The sequence below is a fragment of the Thunnus albacares genome, chromosome 7, assembly GCF_914725855.1.
Source record: "Thunnus albacares chromosome 7, fThuAlb1.1, whole genome shotgun sequence".
In the NCBI taxonomy this organism is placed as follows: domain Eukaryota; kingdom Metazoa; phylum Chordata; class Actinopteri; order Scombriformes; family Scombridae; genus Thunnus; species Thunnus albacares.
This window is the reverse complement of record NC_058112.1, coordinates 18,078,390-18,090,511: the sequence shown is the minus strand read 5'-3', so window position 1 is coordinate 18,090,511 and position 12,122 is coordinate 18,078,390. Positions and strand designations below refer to the sequence as shown.

General features: G+C 40.6%; 1 protein-coding gene across 6 annotated transcripts in view; it reads left to right on the top strand.

The window, feature by feature from the left end:
* The window catches only part of sema4ba (sema domain, immunoglobulin domain (Ig), transmembrane domain (TM) and short cytoplasmic domain, (semaphorin) 4Ba), an 80,379-nt gene extending 68,684 nt beyond the window's left edge, over nucleotides 1–11,695 (top strand). For all 6 annotated transcript variants that reach the window (XM_044355823.1, XM_044355825.1, XM_044355824.1 and 3 more), the window contains 13 exons: nucleotides 1,633–1,793; nucleotides 1,990–2,052; nucleotides 3,241–3,339; nucleotides 3,887–3,998; nucleotides 4,216–4,332; nucleotides 4,593–4,750; nucleotides 7,577–7,758; nucleotides 8,373–8,523; nucleotides 8,860–9,070; nucleotides 9,181–9,296; nucleotides 9,726–9,883; nucleotides 10,026–10,117; nucleotides 10,329–11,695. In XM_044355823.1, coding sequence (XP_044211758.1) covers nucleotides 1,633–1,793; nucleotides 1,990–2,052; nucleotides 3,241–3,339; nucleotides 3,887–3,998; nucleotides 4,216–4,332; nucleotides 4,593–4,750; nucleotides 7,577–7,758; nucleotides 8,373–8,523; nucleotides 8,860–9,070; nucleotides 9,181–9,296; nucleotides 9,726–9,883; nucleotides 10,026–10,117; nucleotides 10,329–11,101 — 2,393 coding nt within the window. In that variant the 3' untranslated portion in view covers nucleotides 11,102–11,695. The remainder of the gene's footprint in view (nucleotides 1–1,632; nucleotides 1,794–1,989; nucleotides 2,053–3,240; nucleotides 3,340–3,886; nucleotides 3,999–4,215; nucleotides 4,333–4,592; nucleotides 4,751–7,576; nucleotides 7,759–8,372; nucleotides 8,524–8,859; nucleotides 9,071–9,180; nucleotides 9,297–9,725; nucleotides 9,884–10,025; nucleotides 10,118–10,328) is intronic.
* The last annotated feature ends 427 nt before the right edge of the window (nucleotides 11,696–12,122 follow it).

The window sequence follows — 12,122 nt, the reverse complement described above, 5'->3', positions numbered from 1 at the left end:
TGTGATTAAACAACAAATGTCATTCCCATCTTCACAAAAAGGAAAAAAAAGAGTTAAATGTGTAAAATAAAATCAGCCAAGTTTACAATGACACATTGAGCCCACTTCATTCATTCAGTGGCAGTAATAACTGTTTGCTCAACAGTTCCTTATTAAAATATAAAGTGACTAGTATTCTAATATTGACCAGTTTATAATGTTAAATTTGGCATTTGCTATTAAAGTTTTAACATTTTCAATGTAAATTTAAGTTATTAATAATGAAATTAGCTGAACAGTTGAGAATTTTTTCATATTGGAAGAAGGGTGCTGCAGTCAAGGGGAGTGTCCAAAGAAAATATTAATTCTGGGGAAGGGTCTTGCTTTTTTTTTTTTTCAGCTCCCCTCCCCTGTATCTTTTGTCAGTGCCTTAGAGCAGTAGTTTATGTATAAATCACAGAGACCAACACTCCTTTACAGCAGGAAATTACATTATTAAAACAATATTAGAGGAACTTCCTCAATAAAATAAAGTTCTTTCAGCCGTTATTTTTTCCTTATTGCACATTCGTCACATTACAGGAGCAAAGGTCGTGTATCAGAACTTCACTCACTTCACGTTTCCATCAGCTCCCGGCTTCTGTTTATGCTGGCATGCAATTAAGGCAAGTTGTTCAAGCTGGGCCAGCAGCGAAAGCCTCCAGGCTTCTGCAAATCTGAGACACACATGGGCTTTTAAAGCAGTGATTAGGAGAGCTGATGATTTAACCCCTGGCTTCAGTCAGGAGGTGTTAATGTGGTTGGAACAAAGCCATTCACTTACGGTAGGAGAAATATGAGGAATTTGCTCTTCCTGTTTCTGTTCTACTTCTTCATCTCTCTGTGATGAAAGGCCGACAGCCGACGCACAAACACAGACACATTGATTATGTTCTTTAGTGTTTTTTGGTGTATCAAATACTGCATGAGGCCCAGAGTCTTAGTTGTCCTGTAGTAAAAAAGTCAAAGTCCAATAACAGTATGATCTTATCATCATCATGTTAGTCACTAGTCGCACTGTTATTGGACTTTGACTTTTTTTTTATCTAGATGATAATATGATGGTATATAAAAGGGTGTTTCTGGAGCATCTTTGCGCCATCACCTTTGATATCAAGGTCATCCCTGTCTCATAATTTCCTGTCAGCTCTCCACTGTGTGCTGTCTAATGAAGTCAAAAATGCCCAGAAGAAATGCTTAAAAATTGTTGTTTGTGCATAGGTAGATGATGTCATTTAAGACAATTTATGGGTGTATTTTTGTTTTTTCACGGAATCTAAACTTGTCAAAATCTTTCATCAACATGAAAACACCCAAAAAGTCACCGAATGAGAAAACAGACTTTGTGATGTGCTTCTGAGGAGTGATACATTGTGCTGCTGTGTCTAATTAAGACACAGTATCTGCAGTATATCTGTGAGGTGCATCACATTTTTGACCACACACAGAAACGTGTTCAAAACGCAGTCATTTGCATATCTAAGTGAATTTTCTGTCTACAACAGCTTATAATGGCTTGTAACAGTCATAATGTACTGTGCAATATCCTCTTCATATTCATCATTGGCAGCTTAATTAATGAATTCTACCTTTTATGTGTCTGTTTCTGTTCAGATGCGAAGGAGAGAACAACTAGAAGTTTCTCAGTCGACGGGGTCTTCAACTACACCTCTCTCCTCCTCAGTAAAGAAGACAACATGCTGTACGTCGGAGCTCGGGAGATTCTCTTTGCTCTCAACCTCTCTGATATCAGTGCAGTCAAGCTACAAAGAAATGTAAGAGCCAATGTGCAAGAATCTGTAAACTACAGCACCATAGACAGTATGCTGTATCAATATGAATGCATTTATAATGTGATCCCAGAGTTGCTGTATGAATATGGATATAAATATATGATCCCAGAAGTCCAGTGTGAATATAACACACCCAGTTATATTATGCCTGCAGTCTGACTGTGTATCTGTACTGCAGCTCACATGGAAAACTCCAGAGAGGAAGAGAGAAGAGTGCAGTTTCAAAGGGAAAGACCTGCAGGTGAGAGAACGGCTGGTGTGAAGCTCAGATGGCTCAAACATTATTTACATGACTGCAGGTTTTCCTCGTTGGTTAAGTTGACCATTGTTGCAGTAAACTTTGGAAACAGACTCAGGGCAGAACCTTGGAAATTTCCTGTCAAGTTGTAACTTTCCATTCTCTAACAATGGATTTTCCCTTCCTTTCAAGCAAACTTTTCCTGCATTCCCTTTTTCTTTTGTCAGCCTGCTCCATTACCATTTGTACATGTACACATTCAGACTTTTAACCTTGTGAGTTTGTGATTAGCTATGCGTCATGAGGGAACATGTCAGCAGGAGTTCATCAGTGTTTGTTTTGAATATTAAAAACTGATTAAAAGTTGATAGATGAAAAAGAATAATTGGCACAAAAATGTTGGTGGAAATTTGATTATAAACCTGCATTGCAGAACTTTTACATATAAATGAACGTCTGTTACATTCACACCCTTACAAAATGAGTTCACACAATGCTGATTAAGCCTGTCACCGCCAGGTAAATCTCTCTGTATTTCACAGTATACAGAGTTTTTAAATCTGGTGTTGGTGGCGACATTCCCGCCTGGCTGGATGAATGCATACTAGAGCATCCGTACCAGAGACTTTGGCTAACTTCTAGTTAGCCCTCTGCTAACTTGAATGGGGCAAACCAGTTCAGTGAGTTTAAAATAATTTAACACGATTTCTTCTCGTCTAGACTTCTAGGCTACCGCGGAGCCTATGATGTAAGCATATGTTGACAGTGTTTTTGTAATTACTCTCACTGCCAGAAGGGCAGTGAGGCGCACTTCAGCTTTAATAAAACTATTTGCAGTGCAAACACTGTAGTTTCACAATTTGTTGGGGGTTTTTTGTAATTTCTTTTCCAGACTGTGGTGCAAAATCTCCAAATCATTTTATGTTTTCTCTCCATTTTTATCTTTACTGGCAGGAAATGAAACATCCTTTGGGTGATGGGTTAAAAATAAAATAGAGCGGAAATCCATTTAAGCTGATTTCTTTTATGTGTATTTTTTGTGATAATTGGCAACATCTTTTATATTTAAGCTTTACATATCTAAATAAATACAGCTTATTAACCACATATCTTAGTATTTGTAAAGAAAACAAAGTAGGGAAATTCATTTTCAACCATTTTATGACATTCTTGCCTGTGTTTCTATTACAGACGGATTGCTTCAACTACATCAAGATTTTGCTACATATGAACAGCACTCATCTGTATGTGTGTGGAACATACGCCTTCAGCCCCATCTGTGCTTACATAGTAAGTGTTTATACAGTATGAAACAGTCACATCTACTGCAGTGACCTGCTGTGTGCAGCTGGACTCTACCTGCGCATCTGTTGTAGAAGAATCTGAAAGGTTGTCAGTGGGTGCACATTGTTTTAAAAGAGGTGGAGAAATTTATATGTGGTGTTTATTTATTAGACCATAGAGGAAGAGCATCTAAGATCTGATGTTTGCTGCTTCCTGCTCTCAGCTCACTTAGCAGTCTGACTGAGGCTCGGCCCAGATAGAAGATGCATAATTTTATTATCTCCTGCTGCGAAAGGAAATGGATCAAAATATTTAATGCTTGTAATCAGATTATACTATATGAAGAATCGATTCAGTTTTCAATCCTTCTCCATATCCTTTAAAGCCTTTTAGAACAATCCATAACAAACATACTGGGATGACCTGTGCTTCAACCTTGCCCGAGGACTGACTGACCACCTCTTCACAGTGGGATAGACTGACAGCGGTCACTGTCAGAGCAGGTTGCAGATGTACTTTTCAACTTGACATGTGGTGTGTGTGTTTTCTGCAGAACACTGCAGACTTCTCCCTCGTCAAGAGCAATACTGGTGAGATTGTCACAGAGGACGGACGAAGCCGCTGTCCCTTCAACCCTGAATACAAGTCCACTGCCATCATGGCTGGTAGGTCCCAGAATAGCTGTCAGCTGTCAGTGAAATCAAGCTTTGTTTAAATGTTATAGACACCACTCTGGGAAACAGCAACGTAACTAGATACAGGTGGTTGATATGGAGACAAATTGGGGCATAACCTCTGGATTTCGTAACAGTGTATGACGCAGAGGCCCATTCCCTCGTGGTAAATACTGTGATTATACTGGTCTTCTTTATTGCGTTGCAGATGGAGAGCTGTACGCCGGTACAGTCAGTAATTTCCAAGGAAATGAACCCATCATTTACAAGAGTCTAAGCCAAGGAACTGCTCTAAAAACAGAAAACTCACTGAACTGGCTTCAAGGTATGGTGGTAGCAATACTTTTCACTATATTCCTCATATAATAAAGATCCTATTAATTTTTAAATCACATTTTGTATGAGATAAATCGCATTTTTAAAACTGTCAAATATGCTGTATGAGAAGTCCAGATTTTGACACTTGTTACAATTGGATTTTTTTTATTTAGTATGACGTCACAGGGACTAGGGACGTCTTTCTCTGGATGCCAGAATTTCATATCCTGTAAGTTGACAGTATTGTTCATGTTGCGTTTCTTTCAGACCCGGCCTTTGTCGGCTCTGCCTACATACAGGAGAGCCTGCCCAAGGGCAACCTAGTGGGCGATGATGATAAGATTTACTTCTTCTTCAGTGAAGCGGGAAAGGAGTTTGATTTCTTTGACAACACCATTGTGTCACGCATCGCTCGCGTGTGTAAGGTGAGTGATGCTTGAAGGCAGATAGTCAATCTAAAGGGGCCTTTGTACCCTTCAGCAACACATCCTGACACCCAGTACTGGAATCTATCAGACCGAGAAAAGGGTGTTTGTTTGTGTGTTTGTTCATTGTATGCGTGTCCCTGTACAGCATGCGCTCCTATACATCACATATGAAATCTTCTGAAAGCTGCTTACAGCTTAAATATGATGAGTATTGCTCACAGTCCTTCTGGGCAGTGACGCAGGAAACGCATTCCTCTTACGTGTTTCTCTGTGTTTGATTCTTTTTCCTCTTGATCTTCTCCTCCCTCTATTCTTATCATGTTTCACCATATATTTGTGTTGAGACAGGACTCGGTAGCCAACTCAAAATGGTTTAGGATTACTGTAGCACAAGATCCATGCACTGAAATGGATTATCACCTGCTGAAGTACTTCAGCTCAGGGCTTTTAAACTAAAATGCAGACCTCACAAAGTAAAGTTAATATTTTTTCAGGGTCCTCTCAGTGCTGTAAAATCAGTTCTCCAGATCAGGCTGCTGCTCGTCTCTGTGAAAAGAGAATCATGTTTATCACTGTCCCAGGAGAATGAGAAATAGTAGCTGACAGTTTGACGTTCACCTCAGAGAAAACATGACAAGTTAGAGCTGCCGTTTGAGGACAGCAAACAATTTTTTTTTTTTTCTATTCCAAACTTGTCCTGGGACACCATCTAAAATGTGTCTTTTTCTTAAGTATGGTTAATCACAACTTTTTAGGAATCTACATGGAAAGCTAGTATCTGTCTTTTTTCAGGCCTTGACTGTCTCCAGGTCTGTGTCCTGACAGTCACCCTACTGTCAGATAAAGGCACGACACTAGCTCCAGTTTGTGCATCAGATATAAACCCCAAGGTGGTTGGAGGCCCAGCTGTGAATCACAGGGCTTTTTCAGTCAGACACCGCCCACAGCGTTATACTTTTTCATCTTCCTGTAATTGTTTGCTCAGTTTTTCCATATATCCAATTAAAAACATCATTCCGGTTAACAGAGTTATATAAATACTGATTCATGTAGCGTGTTAATAATGGGTTTCATCACTGAGGAAGGAAGTTATTAAAAATGTGTCGCTTGGGAGTTAGATTCCCAAACAAAAATAAAACAAAAAATGGTTTAAAAAGTGTAAAATGTTAAACATTAAAAAAGATTTCAAATCTGGTGAATGCTCAGATGTAGGGTTTTGTTTCCTTTTAGTTTTATGGTATAGTGATTCCTTTTCAAAGAAATTATTACTTTAGGTTTGATTCTGTCCCTGTCTCTCTAAATCCCCTGTTTGACTTAATTATGCTGGCTGCAGTCTCCTCTTTGTTGCTTATTGAGGTGTTAAGTACACAGGTTCCACTTCATCGAGGCTAACTATAGAATGATAAACAACGTTTTGCTTGAAACAAACAAAACAAAGCATGTTCTCATTTGCAGGATTTCCCAGAGAGAAGCCATTACTGGCTCCCATGTTCATGGCTTTTTGAACAGCCCTTGAAAGGGATGCTTTTACAAGGGATTAATGAATGGGATGCATTTGCTTCAATTATTCATAAGTCAGTTTAAGTACAGAGTGGCATTAAATTATAAACCTAGGTTCAGCGAGGAGGTCCATGGAAAATACTGTATGTTGCTCATTATCTGCCTGGGTTACTACAATAAGTAATTGCCTCAGAAGCTCAGTATTGGTCATGTGTCATTTCCCCTCCCCATCCTGTGCGGTCATTTCCTCTAATTAATGTAATACTAAAGTGGACTCAATTGAAGCTTCATGTTAAAGGGTTTTATGTAGTTTAGCTCATTTAGTATTTCTCTCTGGTCCTCTGCTCTGCACATTTTGAAAACTAGTTATTTCCCCTAACGACCAGCTTTCATCTCGTTAGACCTATGCCTATAAAAAACTGGGATAAGTGTTGCCATGGACTGAATGTAAACAGAATCCCAGGTCCTTTCACAAAACCAGAATAGCATCTTGTACAGTATATAGTTGTACATATAACATCTACAGTCACCCTCCTAATGCCTAGAACTCCCTGTGGGTCATGTTTAACAGTTATACATGAAATACTGTAAATCACTTTCACACTGAGGTTTAAATCTGCAGTTGCTCTCCAATTTGCACACATATCATATCGTACAATCTCTGCAGCCAAATTAGCCTGCTTGTCGAGGAGGTCTCGTGCCACACATCACTTTGAAGGCTAGCGCCAAAGGCACCGAATCACAGCAATAGTGTCAAGTGAAGACTTATTGTCGGAGAGCAATGCTTCTTTTTCTTTTTGATTTAAAAGCATTTGCCCTCCTCAAAGCCCTGAGTGTTTTTTATCTAAGCCAGTTGTGATGATGTATATTGTTTTCATGACCTAGAAGTCTGCTGCCTCAGGGTACAGTATATCTGTGTTACAGGCGCAATTGATTTAGCTCATTATGCTGTTACTATAGGAGGTTAATGTTTTTCAATTACGTCAATTCAAACAGCTTCACCTTTTGGCACAGCGCTGTCTTTGTTTTCAGTCACACAAGTAAATTACAGAATTATTTGCCTAAAATGATATACCATGACGTAAAGTGTATGTTATGGTATTTAAGGTATGTTATGGAAATGTACCATATGGTGCACATTATCATTTCATGCCTTTTACAAGCCTGTCAGATCCCATCATATCACACTTGTGCATCAATCTGTGTGTGCAGCAGCATTGTCAACAGTCACCACTGCAGACAGGTGTCAGTCTTATATTGTTGCACCCTCTACTGGCCACACGTTAAACAACTCCAACCAACAAATATTAACCTGTGTTGCAGGGTGACTTGGGAGGCGAGAGGGTTCTGCAGAAGAAATGGACAACCTTCCTGAAGGCTCAACTCTTGTGCTCTCTGCCCGATGACGGCTTCCCCTTCAACATCATCCAAGACATGTTTGTGCTGACACCGAGCCCCGAGGACTGGAAGAACACTGTGTTTTATGGAGTGTTCACATCTCAATGGTGAGGACTAACTTTTACCGCTTTGACACAACACCAAACAAATGAAGTGACTTCTTAAGGTATATTGTTCAGATCTGACTCACACAAGAAATAAATGTCTCTTTGTCTAAGGTATGGAAATGAAATTGAGTTTATAATGTACAGTTACACACACATAACACTTGTTGGGGTTTTTAAGGTTGATTTTTTTGAGTAAATATCTATAAAATAATCCTTTTTACACACAAAAAAAGAAATAGAATGGAAGTACAGTATTAATGAAGGCTAGACTACGAGGATATAAGATAAAATTTACAGAAAATATAAATGAACATGACCATGTACAAAAAACATTTATCTCAAACGAGAAGAGAAGACAAGTGGTGCTTTGTAACAAGTTTAGCCACTAGTTTTTTTTTTCCATCTGCAGGTAAGTATGACCACAGTATTTCTACAATCCTGGCCACAGCCCTGAATACAGGATCACAGTTAATCTCTACACAGAGTTGGTTGGGCATTCAGCGTAAAACATCCCCTCTATAATGTTACAAAGAGCTTTTTTCAAGCTTATCTAAGCTCAGAATAAAATAATTGATCAATCAGTTTTGTTGAGATGTTTGTTTATGTCTTTGAAGGTACAAGGGTGCTTCAGGAAGCTCTGCAGTGTGTTCCTTCACTATGGACCAGGTAGAAAAAGCGTTCAATGGCCGATACCGCGAGGTCAACAGAGAAACACAGCAGTGGTACACATACAACCATCCAGTCCCAGAGCCTCGACCTGGAGCGGTGAGTACCTACCTACTGCCCTCTGCTGGAGAACCAGTAGACACATGTCAGTGCTCAACAGTATGTCAGCTGTATGAGGAGTCTCATATGTTCCTGTCTTTCATCAGTCGCACGATCAAGGCTTAAGCAGATATCTGTCGGGCTGGCGTCACGCACCACCTCTCTTCCTAAACATGATTCTTATCAAACTACTGTCGTTTTCATTTCCTGGCTTATCACAGTTGGATCAGTGGGGGGGAGAAGGAAAACAAAGCAGTACTGTGCAGCTGCAGTTGGTGTCATTATACATTGTGTGAGCGAATGTATTCAAAAACATGACTTATGTTGCCTTCACAGTGTATCACAAATGCTGCCAGAGAGCAGGGCATCTCGTCCTCATTACACATGCCGGACAAGGTGCTGAATTTTGTGAAAGACCGCTTCCTGATGGACAACGTGATCCGCAGCCAGCCTCTCCTGCTGAAACGTAATGTCCGCTACACGCAGATCGCTGTCCATCGAGTCTGGGCAGCACACAAGGCTTATAATGTGCTCTTTATTGGCACAGGTAAATAACGACACACACATTCACACTCGTCAGTCTCCATGATCTTGTTATCCATTTCTTGCATTTCTTCACATTTAATCTAATTTTAAGTTAAACTGTGTCTTCTCTAGATGATGGGAGACTTCATAAAGCCATCAATGTCAACAACAAGATGCACATCATCGAGGAGATGGTGCTCTTCCGTGACTCCCAACCAGTGCAGCACATTGAACTGGACTCTGAAAAGGTACAGTACTCCGCTGAGAGAGGGAATGAAAATGCTTTCTCATGATGGGGAGTAATAACAAGCTCACTAAATGCATTTATTGGCAGTTTAGAGATTCTGTGAGCCATGAAGAGTCACAGCCTAAAGGAGACCTCATGTTAAATGAGCTAATTATAACTATGCAACTCTCTCTCAGGGAACTGCAAACAGCTGGGGTTGTAACAGCTGGAAATGTGACACTTCCTGAATCCTGGCTTGTTTTTGCTACTCTATTTAGATTTGTACATGAAATTCCTATAAAACCAATAAGTGTGATAAGAAGTGAAAAGCTATGTGTTCTGTATTTAGATCAGGGTCAGACAAGGAAGATTCTGGATGAAAATAGTAACCCAGTAACTGTATTTGGGGCACTTCCTTCCTGTCCCCTGCTTTGTCATCTCTCCTCCACAGGGTCAGCTTTATGTTTCCTCTTTCTCTGAATTGGTGGAGGTCCCAGTAGCTAACTGCACTAATTATCAGAGCTGCGGGGAGTGCATCCTCTCTAGGGATCCTTACTGTGCCTGGAACGGGAGGCAATGTGTTGATGTCAGACAGGCTCCACCAAACAAGTATGTTATCCCTCTGCACTGTAATCTACAAACTATTTTACAGCTAAAGCTTTTAGGCTGTCATTTCTGTAATATGTAAATATAAGATGGTGAAAGCCTGCATTTAAAAAGCCCACTTTCTGATTAAATATATGTGTTTCAGTGCGTGGCAGCAGGATGTAGATGAAGCAGACACATCAGCTATTTGCAACAAGACAGTGCCTAGCCCACGGTTTGCTAAACCTCCACCTACACGTAAGTGAACTCTTCTCTTCACTGTCATAGATTTACAGCAGCACTCTGCTGTAGATTTTTCCATGCTTTGCATTTCAATTTGAGTCTTGATTAAAATTGTGTTCATTGTGTCAAATCATTTATTATTCTGAATTCTGCACCAGATAGGGTGGTACAGCCTATTTCATGTAATATCTGACTCCATCTATGTCTCCGCTGTGTCTTTCCACAGGAATGTCTTCATGCCAGGTGATCATTATCCCAGCCAACACATTCAAAGTACTGCCTTGCAAGCTGCGCTCTAATTTGGCTGAAAGGAAGTGGGAGTTCAGTGAGAGCGCAGGTCACTTCCATTACCCCAGCCCAGAGGGGGGGCTGGTAGTGGTAGCTCAAGCTGACAAACAGGAAACCTACGAGTGCTGGTCAGTGGAAGAAGGCTTCAGACAGCTGCTGGCAAACTACTGTGTGAGGGGCGAGGCCAAGCAAGAGAGCACCACCCTGACAGGCCGTTCACATACGCCACAGATCTCCCAGGATGAGTTCATCATCCTGCCTGGCAAAGCCCGCTCACCGCAGATCAACACCAAGACCTACTGGAATGAGCTCATCGTGGTGTGTGCCCTCCTGGCGTTTTCTCTGGTGGTCTTCTCCCTATTCGTGGTCTACAGGAACCGCGACCACATGAAGTCCATGCTCAAGGAGGGCGAGTGCCCCAACATACAGCAGAAGAAGCCCAGAATAGTAGGGAAACCGGCTGAGAACTTGCCACTCAACGGCAACACAGTCACAGCATCAGCGTCAGATCACAAGGGCTACCAGACCCTTAACGACAACTACATCTGCAGCACTCCGCCGCACGAGTGCTCATCGCCCGACAACAGCAAGAGCTTCTCAGAGTCAGAGAAGAGGCCTCTGAACTTGAAGGAGAGCCATGTAGAGATATCTCCCACGTGCCCACGGCCACGAGTGAGGCTGGGCTCTGAGATTAAAGACTCTATAGTGTGAGGCCGGCTTCATGTTATGTGGAGTGACTCAAATTAAACTGAAAAGAAAGAGTGCACTTGCTGAGAAAGACAAACCCTGATACGAAGGAAAACTGAGGAACACATCAGACTCTTCATAGAGGGACATTTCATTACACAGATTTTGCACTTTGTCTTACTTTTGTTCTGTTCCTGTGGTCCATGTACATTTCTTTTTATTTTCCTGTCACTGCCCCTCATTCAAGTGCATTCGAGGCACGCTGAAGAAGTTCCAGTTTGCCTTCAGACTTTTTTTTGCATTTTTTCACGTATGGCTCACAGATAGAATGTAACAAACGTATGGTAGAGGTGGTATCGCAACATGATTAAATAATTGAATTTCATTGCATTGCCACTCAGTCCGTCCATAAAATCCTAATGGTAATGCTTTGAAAGGCAGAGTGATTTTCAAACATGTTCCCACTAACAGCTCACACAGTGTTGGCTGTTTTTTTTGTTATTCTGTCATCTGGTAAGAGCCTACCTTTCGCTGAGGCTATGCACTATGTACTGTACTGTAGCAAGGTAAACACTCACACCAGAATAGACGTTAACATGTCGGTCGGCATGCAAGAGAGAGAGAGAAAAAAAAAGTCCTGTTACACAGTTTCTTAGATAGCCAGTGTGCATTCACAGAAATATACTCATTGTTTAGGCTTCAATAAAATAAGGACAGATGCTGAATTCAGAGAAGAAGAGTTGTGCTGAGAGATTAAATAGTTGATCAAAAAGATTTATTAAGTGGAAGAAAAACAAAAACAAGAAATCACCTCAGCAGAAATGTTGTAGAGACTCTCACCACCTCAATCACTACACACCAAAAATAGATTATTATATACAGTAGTCATAAATGAAGACTGACAAATATTTTTTAGTATTGGTATTATTAGTCGATACAAATATTTCTCTGTTGAAGCCTCACTTTCAGCAGAGTTGTTGTCTTTTTCACCAAATGTGATAAAAGGGAGAAAAAAAAAAAAAAGAGAAGCCCATTCCAGGTATTT